The 21,239-nt window shown below is 43.8% G+C and overlaps 1 protein-coding gene and 1 long non-coding RNA gene across 9 annotated transcripts in view; both read left to right on the forward strand.

Moving 5' to 3' along the window:
• The window catches only part of LOC126992655 (probable methyltransferase-like protein 24), a 91,909-nt gene extending 75,132 nt beyond the window's left edge, over window positions 1–16,777 (forward strand). For 3 of the 6 annotated variants that reach the window (XM_050851456.1, XM_050851459.1, XM_050851460.1), the window contains exons 2-8: window positions 5,093–5,190; window positions 5,643–5,761; window positions 8,459–8,547; window positions 12,134–12,304; window positions 12,813–12,923; window positions 13,944–14,118; window positions 15,262–16,777. In XM_050851456.1, the coding sequence (XP_050707413.1) occupies window positions 5,111–5,190; window positions 5,643–5,761; window positions 8,459–8,547; window positions 12,134–12,304; window positions 12,813–12,923; window positions 13,944–14,118; window positions 15,262–15,434 (918 nt within the window). In that variant the 5' untranslated portion in view covers window positions 5,093–5,110 and the 3' untranslated portion in view covers window positions 15,435–16,777. Of the gene's footprint in view, window positions 1–2,062; window positions 2,158–5,092; window positions 5,191–5,642; window positions 5,762–8,458; window positions 8,548–12,133; window positions 12,305–12,812; window positions 12,924–13,943; window positions 14,119–15,261 lie in introns of those variants that run through there. The other 3 variants (XM_050851458.1, XM_050851461.1, XM_050851462.1) reach the window with 3 other exon arrangements.
• LOC126992661 (uncharacterized) lies at window positions 8,758–11,241 on the forward strand. 3 transcript variants are annotated; one of them, XR_007746880.1, is made up of 4 exons: window positions 8,773–8,845; window positions 8,918–8,986; window positions 9,197–9,334; window positions 10,681–11,241. It is a non-coding gene; the product is annotated as an uncharacterized LOC126992661 (long non-coding RNA). The 3 variants fall into 3 exon arrangements; XR_007746882.1 differs by lacking the exon at window positions 8,918–8,986 and having other exon boundaries at window positions 8,758–8,845; XR_007746879.1 differs by lacking the exon at window positions 8,773–8,845 and having other exon boundaries at window positions 8,902–8,986.
• Window positions 16,778–21,239: the final 4,462 nt, after the last annotated feature.

Here is a 21,239-nt window from a genome sequence, read left to right on the forward strand (position 1 = left end):
ATTATTATTATTATTACTATTATGAGTATTATCATTGTAACTTTTACTATTATCATTATTATTATTATTATTATTATTATTATTATTATTATTATTATTATTATTATTATTATTATTATTATTATCATTATTATTATTATTAGTAGTAGTGGTAGTGTTATAGTAATTATTATTATTATTATTATTATTATTATTATTATTATTATTATTATTATTATTATTATTATAATTATTATTATTATTATTATTATTATTATATTTTTTTATTATTACATATCAGTATTGTTATTGTCATTTTTATTAATATTATCTTTTATTATTATTATTTTTGGTTCTTTCTGTATTTCACATTATTTCATTCTCATTTTTTCTCTTTTTTTCATTTTTGTCTCTCTCTCTCTCTCTCTCTCTCTCTCTCTCTCTCTCTCTCTCTCTCTCTCTCTCTCTCTCTCTCTCTCTCTCTCTCTGTTTTAGAAATATAAAGAAGGACTATGAAATGTGTGGCGTTAAAGTTAAAGGCGTTCACTCGGTCAAAGATCTTGGCGTCACAGTCGCGTCTAACCTCAAGTTTTCCCAGCAGTGCAACGAGTCCGTTAAAAAAGCAAACAGGATGATGGGTTTGATTAAAAGAAATTTTTCATTCACGAATAAAGATGTTATACTACCTTTGTATAATAGTTTCGTCAGACCTCATTTGGAGTATGCCGTGCACTTTTGGTTTCCCCACCATGCGAAAGACATTGCTAAATAAGAAGTTGTTCAGCTTAGGGCAACCAAGATGATCCCTTCATTACGAAACAAACCCTACGAGGAAAGGCTGTCACATCTAAACCTGTTTTCTCTTGCAAAACGCCGCCTCAGAAGAAAACTGATGGAGTGCTTTAAAATGCTTGACGGTTTTACCAACGTGGATCCGACCAAGCTGTTTGTGATGGCTGATTCGACGCGAACGAGAAATAATGGCGCTAAACTCAAATGTAGACAAGTTCATTCAGACTGCACAAAATTCTTCTTCACTAATGCTGTCGTTCGAGACTGGAACAGATTACCACCATCAGTGGTGCAGTGTAACTCGATTGCATCGTTTAAGAATAATCTTGACCGCTTCTCCTCCATCTAAATGTTCACTAGGTCAGTTTCATCGTCATGGTGGCCGCATAACAACTGTCACTTAGGTTTAGGACAGACCACCTAGTTTGGGCCCTAGGGCCTGTGTGGTCTGGTTATATATGTAACTCTATGTAATTCTCTCTCTCCGCTCCCAGGAGAACTGAGCATCTCATTAGCCCAGCCCTGGTAATCCCTAGACCGATAAGGGAAACACCCCCTCGCTTTCTACTCTCTTTCCTACGAGTGCAACAGACACAAGGAGGAAACTGACCGCGACAAGTTTTAGGCCTCCCTCTCTCCTCCTCGTGACTCGTGAGGTTAATTAGAAACTCTCTCCTAGGGCCGCTTTCACAGTCGTTTTGTTTGTTTTGATCGTTACCAATGGCGACGATCGCCGTTTTAGAATTTCCACTTAAAACTGGCCGATGGGGTAGTGGCGGCTGCGGGGTTAGCCTAGCCCCGCACCTTGCCACACACTCTCAACACCTCTGCAGCCGCCACTACCCCATCGGTCAGTTTCACGTGGAAAACTATAGCGTCGATCGGCGCCATTGGTAACGATCAAAACAAACAGAGTGACTGAAAGCGGCCCCTAGAACCCACACAAACAATAACTGTCGACCATGATGATAATAATAGTAATGATATTAATGGTAACAACAACAACAATAACAACAACAACAATAATAACAATGATGATAATAATAATAATAATAATAATAATAATAATAATAATAATAATAATAATAATAATAATAATAATCTTTCACCCCGAGCAGAGAAATCTCGTGTTGCAGAGGAAGAAGGGTCACACTACCACCAGGGTCATAAAACTAGGGAGGAAAAGCTGTCGGTCGGTGAGGTGGAGTGGAGGGAGGCACGCGGACGTGAGGAAAAGGGCGAGTCGGGCGGTGAGGTGGGGGAAGGGATATGGGCGACAGGAAAAAGTGAAAATAAAGGAGGAAACCGTCGAGAACAATGAGAGACTGCCACGAACGATAGCCATACACTGAGGAAGGTTAACACCGCGCCGTAGCTGTGCCTCGCGTAAGTGTAATTTGGCGCTGGTTACGTTGCAGGATTAGAAGAGGTTAGGTTAGGTTACGTTAGAGTCCCTTTATAGAGAGAGTAGCCGACATAGGCGGCCCTTTGTATAAGGCTGCTGGGCGCCATTATTGGCCCTTCGAGCACTGCGCCGACTTTGAACTGAGGTAATAAAAACATAATTTTACCTATTTTGGAAGCGGATTCGGCTGCTTTTTAATGTAACAATGCCTGCTGCCTAGCCTTCGGCTGTAGCAACATGCCACAGAGGGGATACAAAGTGTATAATTTAACTGCAAGGCCGCTGAGAAGACAGCGGTGTGCTAACAGTCAGTCGTCTTGGGAGGAAACCATCGGTTATGACAGCAAGACACACACACTGCCATTGTGTGTGTCTTGCTGTCATAACCGCCCTCCCTTTGTACTGTCTATGGAAATCATTGTGAGAGAGGCACAGCTACAAGGACTGAAACAATCGTTCACCTCAGGTCCAGACATCGAAGCTGATGAGGGAAGCTGTGGCCCTTATGGCCGAAATTATTGGATGTGATCTCTCCCACAGGGCTCTCGCTGTTATTACAGACTCGCAATGGATATTTCACAGTCTCATCAAGGCCACAGTCTAATAGACTGGACGTGTTACAAGAGTTTAGATGAACAGAAGCTAGCTTTTGGTGAGCCATACGTATCTGTCTTGGTAAAACTCTAGAATCACACCCAACTCACCCTAAAAGTTAACACATTATTTGTTTAGATTATATTTGTTAATCATCACTCTGGTCCACCGTTTCCATTATTATTACTCGTTTGTGAGATTTTAAAATGCGGGGAAATATTACTATTTCAGCGGTGATAGGTTAGGTTACTATTTGCTCATGTGAGGCACTTCAGCTAGAAACTCCCCTAGGTTGGGTTATAAGTGCATCTTTATTTAATAGCCTAATGTATAAGGTTGCAGTCTTCATTTTCATGGGTACCAATGTCATTATAATATGTTGAAGACATTTTCCTACAGTATTCTCTAAACCTAGCTATTTTGACCCTCAAGCAAAATGAAACACGTTTACATGGCCTTAGTATTTTACTGTATTATTTTTTTTAATAAACAATAAGTACATAAATTAAATTAAATGTTATTGAATTATAATCATTGATGACTTATCTTCATAATACCTTGGGCTCGCACAGAACATTTATTGCAGCAAGTGTGTGTGTGCGTGTGTGTGTGTGTGTGTGTGTTAACATAAAGAGAGCAGCAGGGCGAGTAATGGCATCAGGGCCCCTCCGCCCCGACATAAGTAGGCTACTTAACACTAATTTTCTCTCCATATGCTAAAGTTTACTGCAAGCAGGTAACGGAAAGGAAGCAAAGTGCCTTTGCATTGCTGGAGCTTGGGTAGTGTGTCGGCCACGTGGCCCATGACCAGTATATCAAGGCTCATGACGTTCAGGAGGCGGCGTCCCTCCCTGCAGGCAAGGGTCAGGCGATGAAGGGATATGTAGGTAAGAGAAAGACTTCCCAAACTGCTGCTGATAATGTTTTACAGCGATAAGTATTGTTAAATCCATCCATCACAGCAGCAACACGCAAAGAGAAGCACCAGACTTGTGTGAAGTCTCTCAGTACCCTCTGAGCGCTGCCGCCTCTCAAGGTCGTCAGCAGCCCGCCGTGACACGCATATATCACGGGCGACGTGGGTTACTGAGTGCGCCGCCCGGAGTGCCTATACTGAGACAGTGGCTGATCGTAAGGCTAATAATAATCTCCCGTCACCTTCTTACGGCACATTACAACGGCTGGTGACCAAATTATGGTAAAGTATAAGGGCGTAATGGTGGGTTGGCGATACCTGTTGATGTAGACACAAACTGTCTCTTATTTACTTTCCCAGAGCTCGCTGGCTGCTGGCTCCCAGCTGGCTGTTAGAGGAAGGTGTGCAGGTCTGACACAAGTGTGCTCAGTTTCAGTGGACGACCCGTATGGCTGTGAAACAGAAATACAAGAGAGCGTGTGCTAGCGTTTGAAAAGCGCGGCGAAAACAAGGAAAATAATGGCGTCCAAATCGTAGGTTGTCGGGACTCTCTCTATCAAGGGACTCTAGGTTACGTACGTTGGTTCTGTGAAGGTTCGTACAAGGAGGTAGCTCACGTCCATATATTAACGTCTGAGGCTCCCATTACTATTTCCTCGAGGCCACAGAGATGATTAACCGGGTTTTCATGGGTGACTCTCCCGTTCAAGGCGCAGAGGTCGTGTAAAACCATCACTGGCATCACGAAACTGTACATGAAAATCCCAACACCTTCCACGAGAGGCTTTTTAAACAAGCGAACCGAGGCGCCGGGTCGTTTAGCAATGCTTTGGGGTGTTGTATAGTGAAGTGAGGCGATATTGGGAAGACACTGTGTTAGGTAAGAGATTGTTTACAAGGGAGTCCGTGTTGATTTAGTAGTGGGCAGCGTGGTTTAATTTAGAGAGAGAGAGAGAGAGAGAGAGAGAGAGAGAGAGAGAGAGAGAGAGAGAGAGAGAGAGAGAGAGAGAGAGAGAGAGAGAATGGAAAAGGAAGAAGAAAAGGAGGAGAAAAAGAAAGAGAGAGTAAGCTTAAGATAGATAGACATAGAAAGATAGAGAGAAAAAAAATAAAAGAAAAGAAAAATAAGATTGTAAGAGGAAGAGAAGGAGAAAAAGAAAGAGAGTATGAGTGAGATAGATACATAGATAGATAGATAGATAGATAGATAGATAGATACAGAAAGAGAGATTTAACTTCACAAACCAAAAAAATAAATAACACATTGATACATTTCACTTAACAAATAGCACCACCACCACCATCACTACCTCCGTCCCCACCTCACCCCTCCTCCTCCTCTTCCTTCCTCCACGGTTCCTTCCTCAAAGTTTTCTCCATTCTTCCGCATTCTTCCTCCCGCCCAGACTCGTTTAGTGGGCGCGATGCTGGCAGGCCATGGAAGAGGTATGAGAGGCGTCTGGTTTGCCGTGGGCGTTGTCACAGGCCTATTTTGCTCCTGCGGGTAAGTTTAGTAGTAGTAGTAGTAGTAGTCGTATTATTATTATTATTATTATTAGTAGTAGTAGTAGTGGTCGTAGTAGTAGTAATAGTAGTAGTAGTAGGAAAAGAAAGGCAAATATGAATAAGACTTAGGAGTTGAATGTATATGAATGTGAACAGGGAAAGGAAAGGAAGGAAAAGAGGGGAAATGAAGAGTAATAGTAGTAGTAGAAGTAGTAGTAGTAGTAGTAGTAGTAGTAGTAGTAGTAGTAGTAGTAGAAGTAGTAGTAGCATGAAAAGAAGGGTAAATATAGATAAGATTAATGAGGTGAATATATTTATGTGAAGAGGGAAAGAAGGGAAAGGAAAGGAAGGAAAAGAGGAGAAATGAAGAGAAATAGTTGTAGTAGTAGTAGTAGTAGTAGTAGTAGTAGTAGTAGTAGTATCATCTTCTCACGTCACCTCTCCCTCCAGGCTTTTCCTCTACACGACAACCACCTCTCCCCACCTCACGGCCCACTCCATCCCGTTGTTGGCTGAGGACACAGTGTGGGGGGAGGAACCACGGCCCCCGAGAGATGACGAGGACTGGGGTAAGTGGAGCGTGCCCAGTGTTGTATCCATAGGCGACATCTCACTCTGGTTCAGCCTCCCTCGGCCGCCCGGAGAACTATCAGAGTTGGTTCTGTCAGACGCCTCCACCTCTTACATCAATCCCTTCCCAAAGCCGAAAAGGAGATCAATCAGGTTGTAATGAGTGTTTATTTAGGTTCTTGGTACAGAAGGAGGGTCAAACTATCACCAAGGTCATAAAACTGTACCCCCAGAAATGCCCAGAACTCCTGTGAAAGCCTTGTTTAATGTGTGCCTGTGTGCCGAAAGGTTAAGAATATGACCCTCTGCCTGTTGACGCTTGTGCTGTGGCCAAACAAGTAAAATACCCTTGATGGTGGTTGAGCGATAGGGTAGGGTAGGGTAGGGTAGGGTAGGGGTAGGTCAGGAGTTGTGTCGGGTAAGGTAGGGTAAGGCAGGGTAGGGTAGGGCAAGGTAGGGTAAGGCAGGGTAGGGTAGGGCAAGGTAGGGTAAGGCAGGGTAGGGTAGGGCAAGGTAGGGTAAGGCAGGGTAGGGTAGGGCAAGGTAGGGTAAGGCAGGGTAGGGTTGCGATTACACTAGATTTTCAAGATTTATATTTCAAGTAGTGTTACGAATCTTGCTTTGAGTCGATTTTGCGAGTCATCGGGCAATAGTCTGAAGCATTTCGGCGGTTTAAGATTAATTGTAAATTCGGGCCCAGAGCTGGGCGCGTTACTGGATTTGGGGTAGTCCGCTACCGCTCCTCCGCACCTCGGACGCAGGTAGTCCGCACCTGTACTTCCGCGCCTAAAATTTTTTCGCTCGGTCCGCTACCGGACCTCCGTACCTCCGCTACTGTACCCAAAACTATTAAAACGCGCCTGAAAAAACTAGTCCGCACCTCAAAAATAAAACAAAATAGTACAAGGCAATAATATACTCTGGCAGAGCTTCATACATATATATATATAGATATATATATATATATATATATATATATATATATATATATATATATATATATATATATATATATATATATATATATATATATATATATATATATATATATATGTATATATATATATATATATATATATATATATATATATATATATACACATTATATAGAAATATATATTTACCTTCAAATAATCATCAAATCAATTAAAATAAAAACTGTCTTCAATCTTCACAGTTCACAAATGGCAAATCAGTTTAAATCACAAGTTCACTCTAGAGTCTAGAGTCTACAAGTCCTCCTCCTCTTCCTTCTCCTCCTCCTTGTGCTGCTGCTGCTCCTCCTTGTAACCCAGGAGGTGCAAGTTGCCCCTCACAAACACCAGCTGTTCAAAGTTTATTACTTACAATACTTAAAACTACTTATTCCTCCCTAATTTACATTTCTCATTCTTAATTAAATTCTGGCATTACACTGGGAGGGGTCCAGCTCCACGTCAGACAAGGATATGTCTGACGTCGCCAGCGGCGTAGGGGTTCTGGAGGCTGACGGTTCAGGCGTGCTGGTTCTGTAGCTCACGCTATTGACGCTACTATCCCCTGACACACTCCTGCTCCTGTCGCTATCACCTCTTTTCACGTATCTGTCCATGTTTATTTGTAAACACTAAACACTAAACAATCGCAGTGAATCACTAAAAGTCAAAAGATTCTGAAAAGAAAAAGAAACTTGACACAGTGATCAGCTGGCAGCACACAGCCCCCAAAACGCACGACAGTAATGCCGCGGACTGTTTGTCGTCTTCGTTTTTTTATCTTTGAAAATCTCAGGTGCGGAAGTCTGGACCCAAAATTTCGCCTGTCCGCACCTGTTACTTTCGCACCTTTGAAAACTTTCCGCACTTCCGGGCTTCCGCACCTCGTTTGGCGGTTCGCAGGTGCGGAGGAGCGGAGGTCCGGACCGAGGTGCGGAAGTACCCAGGTATGCCAAACACACACAGTTGACAAGGCATTCGTAGGAGTTTTAGACATTGCTAGGGGTAGTTTTTGACCCTGGTGGTAGTTTGACCCTTCTTCTGTACCGTGAACCTAAAAAACACTCACTAGAACCCAACTAATCAGCAGCTTTAGACATCTTCAGTGGTAGTTTATGACCCTGGTGGTAGTGTGACCCTTCTCCCGTACCGTGAACCTAAAAACACACTCACTAGAACCCGACTAATCAGCAGCTATAGACATCTTCAGTGGTAGTTTTATGACCCTGGTGGTAGTGTGACCCTTCTCCTGTACCGTGAACCTAAAAAACACTCACTAGAACCCGACTGATCTCCAAGCACACATAGACAAGGCTTTCGTAGGAGTTTTAGACATTGCTAGGGGTAGTTTTTGACCCTGGTGGTAGTTTGACCCTTCTTCTGTACCGTGAACCTAAAAAACACTCACTAGAAGCCGACTGATCAGCAGCTTTAGACATCTTCAGTGGTAGTTTTTGACCCTGGTGGTAGTTTGACCCTTCTCCTGTACCGTGAACCTAAAAAAAACACTCACTAGAACCCAACTGATCAGCAGCTTTAAACATCTATAGTGGTAGTTTAATGACTTGGTGGTAGTGTGACCCTTCTTCTGAACCGTGAACCTTAAGAAACACTCATTAGGACCCGACTGCTCTCCCTTTCGGCCTTGTGAAATAGTTGATGTGAGAGTCGGAAGCATATGAGAATACCGCCCATTGACTTTGCTTCCTTTCTCTCGTCCAGGGAAGATCAACTGCACGGTACCGGAGAGGAGGAACATGGACGACTTCTACGACTACATCGACCGCCGTGAACTGCAGTGCCACAAGCCGGTAAGGGAGGGAAGGACTGTGACTGATCTATAACACGCAAGTAAGTACCTACATCAAACAGCCAGGAAACTCAACCCTTGGAGAGAGAAACTATAGACCTCATTTTCTTAACCACTTCGGGGATCACACGCCTGCATTTGCTGAGGCTTTCGTAGAGGTTGTTGTGTTAGTATTTCCATGGGTAGTGTTATGAGCCTGCTGGGGATAGTTTGACAAGGCTCTGGTGGAGGTTGTTGTGTTAGTATTTCCATGGGTAGTGTTATGAGCCTGGTGATAGTTTGACAAGGCTTTGGTGGAGGTTGTTGTGTTAGTATTTCCATGGGTAGTGTTATGAGCCTGGTGGTGATAGTTTGACAAGGCTTTGGTGGAGGTTGTTGTGTTAGTATTTCCATGGGTAGTGTTATGAGCCTGGTGATAGTTTGACAAGGCTTTGGTGGAGGTTGTTGTGTTAGTATTTCCATGGGTAGTGTTATGAGCCTGGTGATAGTTTGACAAGGCTTTGGTGGTGGTTGTTGTGTTAGTATTGCCATGGGTAGTGTTATGAGCCAGGTGATAGTTTGACAAGGCTTTGGTGGAGGTTGTTGTGTTAGTATTTCCACGGGTAGTGTTATGAGCCTGGTGGTGATAGTTTGGCAAGGCTTTGGTGGAGGTTGTTGTGTTAGTATTTCCATGGGTAGTGTTATGAGCCTGGTGATAGTTTGACAAGGCTTTGGTGGAGGTTGTTGTGTTAGTATTTCCATGGGTAGTGTTATGAGCCTGGTGATAGTTTGACAAGGCTTTGGTGGAGGTTGTTGTGTTAGTATTTCCATGGGTAGTGTTATGAGCCTGCTGGTGATAGTTTGACAAGGCTTTGGTGGAGGTTGTTGTGTTAGTATTGCCATGGGTAGTGTTATGAGCCTGGTGATAGTTTGACAAGGCTTTGGTGGAGGTTGTTGTGTTAGTATTGCCATGGGTAGTGTTATGAGCCTGCTGGTGATAGTGTGACAAGGCTTTGGTGGAGGTTGTTGTGTTAGTATTGCCATGGGTAGTGTTATGAGCCTGGTGATAGTTTGACAAGGCTTTGGTGGAGGTTGTTGTGTTAGTATTTCCCATAGTTGGGCGTTATCGCGATAAGTTATCGCGATACTTTATCGCTGATAACAAAATCGGGTTATCGACCATCCGCTACTTATTTATATAAATATCGGTATCTTCGTTACTTTTGTTAGCAAACTAGCGATAATCGCTACTTTTTTTCCGCCTCAGAAAAAAAACCGTTGTCTCCTCCCTACTGTGCATGCGTGGCCCGGGCGCCCGGTGTTGTATGAAAAAACTTCGGGGTATGAAATAACTTCAGTGAAGAGATTTCATACTTAGATCATCATCATTAAAACACTAGGTTATTTTTTTATGTTACTCAGAAATCACTATATCAAAGAGAAAAAATCATTTAACTTTACCCCCAAAATGATTAGTCACTGCCATAAATTTGTGATCCCGTTGTAAAGAGCGCAAACAGAGACCAGTGGCTTGTGTTAGCACGTCGCGGCGTGGCGCGTGGCATGCGCAGCTCACAAGAGACCAGTGTTTGTAAACAAAAGCGCCAGCTTTTGACGGTGGGGACGCCAAATAACACAACACCGGTTCAAGCGTTTTTAGTATTACCGTCCATATGTACGTGTCAACGTGTGGTTTTCAGGTTTTGTAAATTTATCCAAATTACAGATCATGAAAATTTGAATTCATCTATGTTTTTTATTTGAAATATCAATATAGTATCGTTTTCGCCTATCGGACTTATCGCTAGCTAGTATCGGAATTGTGGATTTATATCGGGTATCGGTTATCGCCTATATTTGTGTCTTCAATTAACGAATATCGGTTATCACCGATAAGGTTTTCCATTATCAGTTATCGGGTATCGGGAATAAGGTTTTCTGTTATCGTGCCCAGCTATGGCTATTTCCATGGGTAGTGTTATGAGCCTGGTGATCGTTTGGCAAGGCTTTGGTGGAGGTTGTTGTGTTAGTATTTCCATGGGTAGTGTTATGAACCTGGTGATAGTTTGACAAGGCTTTGGTGGAGGTTGTTGTGTTAGTTTTTCCATGGGTAGTGTTATGAGCCTGGTGATAGTTTGACAAGGCTTTGGTGGAGGTTGTTGTGTTAGTATTTCCATGGGTAGTGTTATGAGCCTGGTGATAGTTTGACAAGGCTTTGGTGGAGGTTGTTGTGTTAGTATTTCCATGGGTAGTGTTATGAGCCTGGTGATAGTTTAACAAGGCTTTGGTGGAGGTTGTTGTGTTAGTATTTCCATGGGTAGTGTTATGAGCCTGGTGATAGTTTGACAAGGCTTTGGTGGAGGTTGTTGTGTTAGTTTTTCCATGGGTAGTGTTATGAGCCTGGTGATAGTTTGACAAGGCTTTGGTGGAGGTTGTTGTGTTAGTATTTCCATGGGTAGTGTTATGAGCCTGGTGATAGTTTGACAAGGCTTTGGTGGAGGTTGTTGTGTTAGTATTTCCATGGGTAGTATTATGAACCTAGTGATAGTTTGACAAGGCTTTGGTAGAGGTAGTATTGCCATAGGCAGTGTTATGAGCCTAGTGATGATTTGACAAGGCTTCGGTAGAGGTAGTATTGCCATGGGTAGTGTTCTGAGCCTGGTGATAGTTTGACAAGGCTTCTGCATCGTGAACATGAAACCCACTCATGAGAACCCGACTAACCTCCTTTGTGGCCTCCGGAAATTGTTGTGAGCTGAAAGTGTCTGCATGAGGATACGGGCTGAAGAGTAACCATGATATGACTTAAGGGGCTGTTACACTGGGCAAATTTTCCGTGGAACTTCAGTAAAACCACGATTTCCGCTGGCGTGGTTCTCATATTTCCGTGATTTTCTGACGTGTCCACGATCTTCCAAAGCTTCAGTAGATTTCACCGAAGGACAACGGTATTACTCATCATCAGCAGCAGCAGCAATAACAAAAAACAAATGAGAATCATGCCAGCGGAAATCGTGGTTTGACTGAAGATTCACAGAAAATTTGCCCAGTGTAATAGCCCCTTAAATAGTTTCATTCGCCTAAAAGTAAAACTCATCACAGACACACCACAATAGTCTTCCGTGGCTGCTTAACACACCTTTCCAGCACACACACGACCCCTCAACTGCTTACCTGCCTATCTAACAGACAAACAAACTAACTAACTTCCTTTATTCATGGTTGTAACACTCACCTTTGCGTTAATGAAGTTCGTGAAATTCTTAACTTCATCGTCCGCCTCTTGCAGTACACACATTTCACAAGGCTTTCCTGGGAGTTTTGGGCATTTCCAGGGGTAGTTTTATGACCCTGGTGGTAGTTTGACCCTTCTTCTACACCACGAACCTAAAATACCACTCATTAGAGCCCGACCGGTCTCTTTTCTGGCCTTTGGAAACAGTTGAGGTGAGAGGCGGAGGAGTCTAAGAATTGTTGAAGATTCTTAAAAGCGTTAACTCCCAAGAAATATTGGTTAGTTAGTCCTTTTTTCTCTTATCTGTAACGTTCCCTACTACTACTACTACTACTACTACTACTACTACTACTACTGCTGAGGGTCTTTGCAGGTGATGAGCGGGGGCTACATCTTGACGGGGACCACCCTCCTGATGGGGGAGAAGTGGGTCTGCATGGACAACAGGTTCAACATAACGCCAGGCCGCTGCCTCGCCCTCTCCTTCGGCATCGCAGACGACTTTAGCTTCGACGATGACATGGACAAACGCTTTAACTGTACGGTGAGTCCCTGGGTGAAAAACTGTCAGGTGTGGAGATGATGGAAGGTGCTGGCTGGATGCTTTACTGCGTCTTAATCTCTCTTTCGAGGGGGGCTTCGTGGTGCAGTGGTTAGCACACTCGGCTCACAAACGAGAGAGCCCGGGTTCGATTCCCGAGCGGAGTGGAAAAATTTGGGTGGCTTTTCCGATACCCTACGCCCCTGTCCACCCAGCAGTGAATGGGTACCAGGTATTATTCGGGGGTTGTGTCCCGTCTCCTGGGATCTGTTCCCTTCTATAATTCCTTCCCCTTCTGTCTCTCTCCGGCATATGACCAGAGATGTTGCGCCGACTAAACGAAACTTTCCAACTTTTCTCTCTCTCTCTCTCTCTCTCTCTCAAATTATGTAACTACCATGCTATCCCCATATAATCAAGATCTAACAACGTAAATAGGACATAACAGGTGTAATTACTAGGGCGTAAGGTGAGGACAGGTGAGGGGTGACTAACGAGGTGTGTCCTACAGGTGCACTCCTTCGACCCCACCATCAGGACGCCAACCCACCGCCGCTCCGCCAACGTCATGTTTCACAACCTTGGAATAGCGAACTCGGACCGGGAGCAGAACAACATGACGGTACGTGCGTGTGTGTGTGGAGGGGAGGAGGAGAACCTGCTGAACGTTGTCACTAGTTATGAAGAAGAAAAAGCAACCCTGGGACGCACCTCATGGCTCTGCGGCGAGGTCTCTGCAAGTCCACATTGTCAAACTCCTCGAAGGGTATGGCCGGTGTTATCAGATGCTTCCACCCTTCATATCAACAATTTCCAAAGGCCAAAAAGGAGATTAACCGAGCTCCAATAAGTGTTTCTTTAGGTTCATGGTACAGAAGAAGGGTCAAACTACCACCAGGGTCATAAAACTACCCCTGGAAATGCCCCAAACTCCCACGAAAGCCCTTAGCCCACCTACAGTAAAACCTCACCATTTGCGCCCTCGCCATTTGCGCGGCCTTAATTTGCGGCCATCATCCCACCATTTGCGCAGGGGTCTTGCCCCGAACGTTTGATAATACGAGTGTCAGTGTCGATAATCTTGTGAGCACCCAGTGGCCCTTGTGGTGCTGGACTCGTTGAATATTGGTACCGGAACCGTTAAGCTGGTACCGTGAGTAAGGTTCCAGTATCGATTTCTACCCAGGGTCTAAACGGATCGGTCTCCCATTACGACTCTTTCCTAAGGCCACAGAAAAGACTGACCTGGTTTTCATGGGTGATTTTCCCCTTCAAGATGCAGAAGCCATGTAAAACTATCACTGAGATCGAAAAACAGTCCATGAAAAGCCCAACAACTTCGAGAGGCTTTTCAAACAGGCGATCTGAGGTGCCGATACTTAAGAACACGGGCCCAGTACCGGTTCCTTCCCAGCACCGTTGCCAGATTGTCGTATTCAGAGCACAGTATTTACCTGTTTCTGACGCCTACCTATTGCCAAGAAACATCAGAATCTAACTCTTAACGATAACTATAAATTAGTTTCGTTATTGGAGCCCAGAAGACAGTTTAGGGGTAGGAAGTCGGAAAATATAATCGGCAGAGTACGACAATCTGGCAATGTTCCTTCCCAGCCACATCACTCTTATTTGACACCATCAGATGGCGCGCTACACCACGATCCTCCAGAAGCTGCAGCTCGAGCGCTCCGTCATCGACTACCTCAAGATCGACGTGGAGGGCTTCGAGGTGGAGTTCTTCAGCGACGTCATCAGGAACACGCCCAACCTGCTCAAGAACGTCAAGCAGATCGGAATGGAGATACACGCGCAGACACGTAATTCTTGTATTTTTTTCACGTTTTTTGTCTCGGTTGTCCAGCACCGGCGCCACACAAGCTCATTTTTCTGTCACTTCTTGTTGGTGTCTTCTTACCTGTGCAGCATCTCTGAGTAAATGCATTGAGGGGCGGGCTATTACACTGGGCAAATTTTCCGTGGATCTTCAATCAAACCACGATTTTCGCTGGCGTGGTTCTCATTTGTTTCTTGTTATTGCTGCTGCTGATGATGGTGAGTAATACCGTCGTCATTCGGTGAAATCTACCGTAGCTTTGGGAGATCGTGGACACGTCAGAAAACCACGGAAATATGAGAACCACGCCAGCGGAAATCGTGTAATAGCCCCTTCAGTCGTCCCGCGCCCCTTCCTCATGTCCAACAGCGGTGCCACATGGTGTAATTCCCTAGTTTTACCGGCCTTGATTTACGGTAAGTCTATAGACAAAGGGTGTTGCAGATATCGGCTGCTGATCCACCAATAGACGAAACTCCACCCTCTCTTGCGGAGGTGAGAGAGGCTGTGAGGAAGTTGAAGGGTGGAAAGGCGGGTGGGTCTGTAATATCAGCGCGGAGATAAGCCATGACCCGTGGGTTGTATGCGGTGCTGGCTGTCATGTGGCAGCCCGGTGCCATTCCTCTTGACTGGAGAAGGGGTTGGCGCACTGGGAAAGGGGGCCGACAGGACTGCAACAATCACCGTGGTATTGCACTGCCCAGCGTGCCGGCAAGGTGCTCGCTCACCTGCTGCTGATGCGAATCACTGAAAGACTTTTTTCCAGCATGTTCTAATACGTGAGAGTTTGATCCGTAGTATTACAACCAACTTTTTCTCATCAGTCACGACAACTGTTTACATTTCTGCTCCTTCCATTCACCATTGCAAGAGCCTCAATTGTAAAGCTGAGTTGGCGAAAGTTAAAGCCGGTACTGGACTATTTTCCCGTAGAAGTAAGATCACCTTTATTCTTCACAACTGCCATTAATATTAAGGAAGCATCACAATCTACCTTCCGTGTTATTCAGAGCTGTACACCTGCCTCCACGATCCCCAATCTTCTCAAGGTGAAACACACGTAGGTCCTTCCTTTCCTCGCCTCCAAACGGCTGTCAGTTAACGAGTGTCCACGCCTCCCCCACAGGTGTTCCGTTGCGACGAGAGCTCCTGTGGATGTACTTCGGCTTCCTGAGGTGCTATGGGTTCAAGGTCATGTTCAGCGAGATCAACCCCGTTAAGAGACTGAGGTTCGAGGTACGAGGGCAAGAACGTTCCTCCTGCTACGAGGTGGTTTGGGCGAGGGAGAAGCAGTGGTGAGGGGCGTCCTGCAGGGTGGGGAGTGTGCCCGGTGGCGACAGTGGGCACTTCGACCTCTCTGTCCTTGACGAGCAGAGCATGGTGACTTCTTTCTTCTCCTTTGCTGTATAGCTGCAACAATAAACTATCAATCAATTTGGTAGCACAGTATGGGAGGGACTTTGACATGAAGATTAGCAATGAGAAAAGTCAGGTGATAATGGCAAATGCAGAGGAGATAACATAGGCTGCAGAGATTCGTACAAATACCCATAGGAATCCTAGCTGACAAGAGTGGGCCAGATAGAACGAAGGACAGACTCTCTAGGGCAAACCAGTGGGTGGGAAGGCAGGGGAGTGTGGCGAGAAGAGCTAACAGATACGAGGTGGTTAGAGGGATATGGAAGGTCAGGTGATGAGAAGGGGCGAGGAATATGTTGAAAGAAGAGTAACCGACAGGGAGGTGCAGGATAGGCAGAACAGGCAGACCGAAGAGGAGATGGATGGGCAGCGTGAGGGGGAGAGGATGGAGTTCTAAGGCGGAGCTGCGTGGAGACTGTCAGAAACGTCGACCCCGGTATAGAAATAAGGCCTTGATAGAAACGAGAAATAAGACGCAGCAGAAGAATAAGAAGAGGGATATGGAAGGGCATGGCGTGGTCGTGCAGAAATTGGCCCAAATATTCCCAGACGGATGATTCTTTGTGATTTTGTCTTGCTTGGATGTGTTCGTTATTTAAGCTGATAGTCACAAAGTGTTTCCCTGGTGTCTGTGTGATATGTTAGAGCCGAATATGACCCCGTGAACGATAGTAAAGCAGGAAATTTGTTTATTGTTAATTGATTTATCTTAGACCAATAAGCTTAAGATATGTAGCTCTATAATATCCCAATGTTCGCTACTCTGATTAAGGTTTGCTCCCCCCTACAGTTGGTACCTACTGAGCTCGACCTGCCATTTGGTGTCTGTCTTGGAACCGGAAAAAAAATCATGCATGCGGACTTTGTCACAAGAAAAGTGTCCATTATATCCTGCTGTAGGTTTTGGTGGTGAGAACTTCCTGAAGGAGTGTAACCTATAGTGCTGCCAAGTGGAAACCCCGCTGGAATGTTCTCTTGTTTAGCCCAATAAGTGGAAAGAGAATGGATATGGATCTGGATCTGGATAATAATGCGCAGGGCACCCGTATACTGTTCTATACTGTCCAAACCCCTTATGCAAGAGTCAACCAGCATCTTCACTCTTTCATCCCTCACGCTGGTAAACTCTGGAACAATCTTCCTTCGTCTGTATTTCCTCCTGCCTACGATTTGAACTCTTTCAAGAGGAGGGTATCGGGACACCTCTCCTCCCGAAACTGTAATAACACAGTGAAAAACATCCCAAATGAACACCACTGAGTGCCAGGGTTCGAACCCGGGCCTTCTGAATAGAAGTCCGGGCAGCATACCGACCAGACCATCGGTGGTCTGGTCGGTATGCTGCCCAGGGCTTCTAGTCAGAAGGCCCGGGTTCGAATCCTGTCAGTGGTGTTCATTTGGGATCTCCCGAAATTGACCTCTCTTTTTGGACACTCCTTTGACTTCTATTCAGGAGCAGTAAGTAGCGGGCTTTTTTAATATTTTTCTTAACGCCCTTGAACTGTCTCCTTAGCTGTAAAAAAATAAAAAAAAAATAAAAATAAAAAGTGTATAACAGGCATATTTGTGTTGGCTGTTGGGGGGACGGGGGAGCCGGGTGTGCAGGGGAGGGAAGTGAATCAAGTGTAATTGTTAGTGTTGGTGTGTTGTGGTGACAAGTGAGTGTGTGTTTGTTTTCTGAATGAGTCTGTTGTACTGCAGTCTAAAATATGATGAGGGAGGCTGTTCCAGTCACGTATGGTGCGTGGAAAGTATGAGTGCTTGTGTGCGTCAGTGTTAGTGTGATATGTTTGGTATTTTTGGATGTGTGTGTTACGAGTACGTTGACTGTTTGCGTTGTGTAAGTATGTTTGAGGGTCAATATTAATGTGAGTGTTTGTGATCTTGTACATAAGTGTAAGTCTGTGTGCTTGTCTGCGTATGTGAAGAGGGTCCATGTTTATCTGTTGACTGATTCGTGTTGTGATGCCAGCCAGGCGTTCGAGTGTAATTGTTTGTAATGAACCTTGCCGCCTTGGTGTTGATTTGTTCTAAACTGTGTGTGTGTAAACTAGGATCCCACACCGTGGAGCAGTATTCAAGTGTTGGTCTCACAAGTGTGTCATAATCTATGTGTTTAAGGGGGGTTGTAAAATCTCTAATCCCATGTTAAATTCCTAATGTTCTAAGCGTATCTCCTCCCTTATTTACGGGCCGATTTCTTTCATTCAAAAAGCATTTTAATCAGAGAGGATGGGAGATTAACGCTTGCTATCGGTAGGTTTTATACAATGGTAAAAAAATATTTTTAGAGTTAAATGAAAAAAAAAAATTGACAAATATTTTTCAAAATTCAAAATCAACTTCAAACAATAATTCCGATAGCAAACCCTATTCCTAACACATAGTTTCATAAGCTGCAGTAGGAAATATGTGTATGCCTTGGGCCGACCATCAGGCCCCACCGGGAAGATGCCTACCGGCGCAATAGGCAACAACGTAAAAAAAAAAAAAAAAAAAAAAAAAAAAAGTGCAACGGAGGAGATATTTTTTAAAATACAAAATTATGGTTTTTGAGATATCAAGCAAAGTTGAAATATTTTTTGTATTTTACCTTTCCAACTAGTATTTGAAATCCACGGGACACAAACATCAGGATATGAAGAAAAAAGCAGACATGGTTTCCTTGATTTACTTTCATTGGGAAGCTCCTGGAGACAGGCGGCTCATTCTGGCGCCCGACGCATCTGATTGGCTGTTCAGCAGCGCGTCTGTGATTGGTTCACTTCGCCTCCCATCTCTCCCTCTCGCTTTCGATGACGTCATTTGTAAACAAAACTCAGCTGACAAGCCTGACAGCGAAGGAGGGAAGCTCCTGGAGACAGGCGGCTCATTCTGGCGCCCGACGCATCTGATTGGCTGTTCAGCAGCGCGTCTGTGATTGGTTCACTTCGCCTCCCATCTCTCCCTCTCGCTTTCGATGACGTCATTTGTAAACAAAACTCAGCTGACAAGCCTGACAGCGAAGGAGATGTACAGGGATGGGAGATGCCTGACATTATACGGCACCCTTTGCAGTCACCCTTGACGACATAGGGCATTATAATAATATAGATGGCAACAAATAAGATGTGGCAAGTATAACAGGTGGGGGCACACCCAGATGATTCGTCACCCATGCTTCAAATAGTGCAACTTTCAGTATAAATGACTGCTTGTAGTGATATTAGCGAATATTTAGTGGCGTTAGTGACTATTTAGCGATGTTAGCAACTATTTAGGAGCGTTATCGACTGGTAAGGTCTTAAGGGATGCTTAGTGTAGCGAAACCTTTTTTTATCTTGGGCGAATCCACCAGGGAGCGAACAGTTTAAGGTGCGAATACCTACAGGTGGCGAAACCACTGGGAAGCCCTCTTTAAAGGTGTCCAGACCTTGAATACAAAGCATAAGCCGACTTACAATTGGAACCCATTTATTGCTAAGTAAACAGAGGTTTGGAGTTTTAAGTAAAAGTCGCCGTAGGGTTAGGTAAGTCAAGTCCATAAGGATATAAATTAATCAGCCCTGCAAAGTTAATTTCAGCTGGCTCACAAATTTAGATTAGCCATGCACTTCTCAAATAACTCGTTACCATAGCCCGCAACCTTGACTGCTGTGCAATATTCCATGAACATGTATCTGATCCATACGGTAATGTTGGCAAAATGATGCTATTCCTTACGTCCCTCTTCACCTCCATGAAACATTAAAATCCTACCCAGTGCTTCTAAAACATTCCTACATTTTACATCCCCTGTCCTTGTTCCACCATCCACTTCTACATGCTTACATAACACTGTCCCCAGGCATATACTAAAAATCTTTATCAACCTAACTTTCCTGTTCACCTATCACTACCCCACATTTTTCGGTATTCATTATGCACTTCACCACTTTCTTCTTGGTGTTTTTACCCACCTCATGAGATAGAGCTCCTCATTACGAGTAAATTGAACCCCATATTGACAAGGCGCACTCTGTTTATAATGGCGACACAGAATTTTTAAAATTTAATTGCATTTTTAGCGATCAGAAGTCGGCAGCGATACATCAACCCGCATCAAAGCCAGAGGGCACACTGGGTTAGGTTAGGTTGGTTAGGTTAGGTTAGGTTAGGTTGGGTTGGGTTAGGTTGGTTAGGTTAGGTTTGGTTGTCTGTTCTGGACGAAACTAATTTTTCTGGTAGATTTCGGCTTGTTTTAATTACTCTACTAGGTATTTTTGGTGTAACTCACATTAGTTTCTGGGGGGAAGAAAAAAAAGTTGGTTGATTTGCGCCAAAAACAAGTGGTGGATTAATTAAAAACAAGCCAAAATCTACCGTAAAAATTAGTTTCCAGAAAAGAGGGTGTTGAAATACTTAATACTTACCTCTTTTTCTATGACTGGCACATTCTCCATTTCTCCCTATTTAAGGCGCTGCACACATACACCTCTACCTAAACAGATGGAAGATACATTACCGAATGAACTAGGTGTATGAAATAGAAGATATAGTGGGTCTGGGGAGAGGTAATTTGTGCATAATAGTGGTAAATTATAACAAGTATTCATCAATAATGATATATTTACAATCTCCTTATGTAACAAAAACTTTTCCTAATAGAGATGACAATACTGACATGCTCATTTTAATAGGTTGTTTTATCCTTTCCTTTGGCCAGAGGCAAAGGCCACATATCAGACACATTCCAGAAGAACATGGTACATTCAAGTACGTATAGCCTTGGTTGAGATAATACCGAATCCTCAAAATAAATTTAAGTAAGGAAACCACTCACTGACATGGGACTCAATACATAATACAAAAGCATCTACGACTTTTTCCTTGACACTATCCTTTCCCTTTGGCCAGTGCCAAAAACCACATATCAGACACATATCAGAATTACATACTACATACAAGTATACCCAGCTTTGGTTAATATAATAATCCTCAAACATTAAAGTAAACAGACCACTCAGTGGACATAGGATTCAATACATAAGACAAAAGCATCTACTTTTTTTTTTACCTTGATACACTAGCATTGCTTTTAATACAAAGGGTTACTGAAAAATTTGTGGACTATGGTAGAAAGACATGAGATAGGTACACCTTTAACTTGACACATTTTTCGATCACACCTTAGACCTTAATACCTCAATAACTATGTTCATCGTCTATTCTACCTTCTGATAGTACTGGAACACTTACATCAGACTCAGACTTTGCAAGACTCTCCCCAATTATTAATCTTGCTTTTGAACTAGGCTTTTTTAAGCACATACCTATATTTTCTCGTTTTCTCTTCCTTGTCGAATACAACCGGTCTTGCTTAACACACTTTTTATTACCTGGCTCTGAAACAGTTGTCACATCCACAGGCCAGTTACTGTTGTTTGGTGGATAACTCGTGCCAGCATCTAATGTTGCAATTAACTTACACAACAAGCTATTAGCAGTTTTCAAAACTTGAAGGTCCTTACTTTCACTACATTTTGGGAGAAGCTGTAACATAATTTTGTTTTTCAATTGTTCCTGGTATTTCACAACTTGTCTATCATAGGTTTCCTCATTACTTACATCATGAATCATATTAATTTCTTCTGTTGACACCTTAGGTTTGGCTATTTCCTCATTACTTAAAACATCATGGATCATGGTCCTGGTAAGGTTGACTGC

The sequence above is a fragment of the Eriocheir sinensis genome, unplaced genomic scaffold (genome assembly GCF_024679095.1).
Source record: "Eriocheir sinensis breed Jianghai 21 unplaced genomic scaffold, ASM2467909v1 Scaffold5, whole genome shotgun sequence".
Classification (NCBI taxonomy): Eukaryota; Metazoa; Arthropoda; class Malacostraca; order Decapoda; family Varunidae; genus Eriocheir; species Eriocheir sinensis.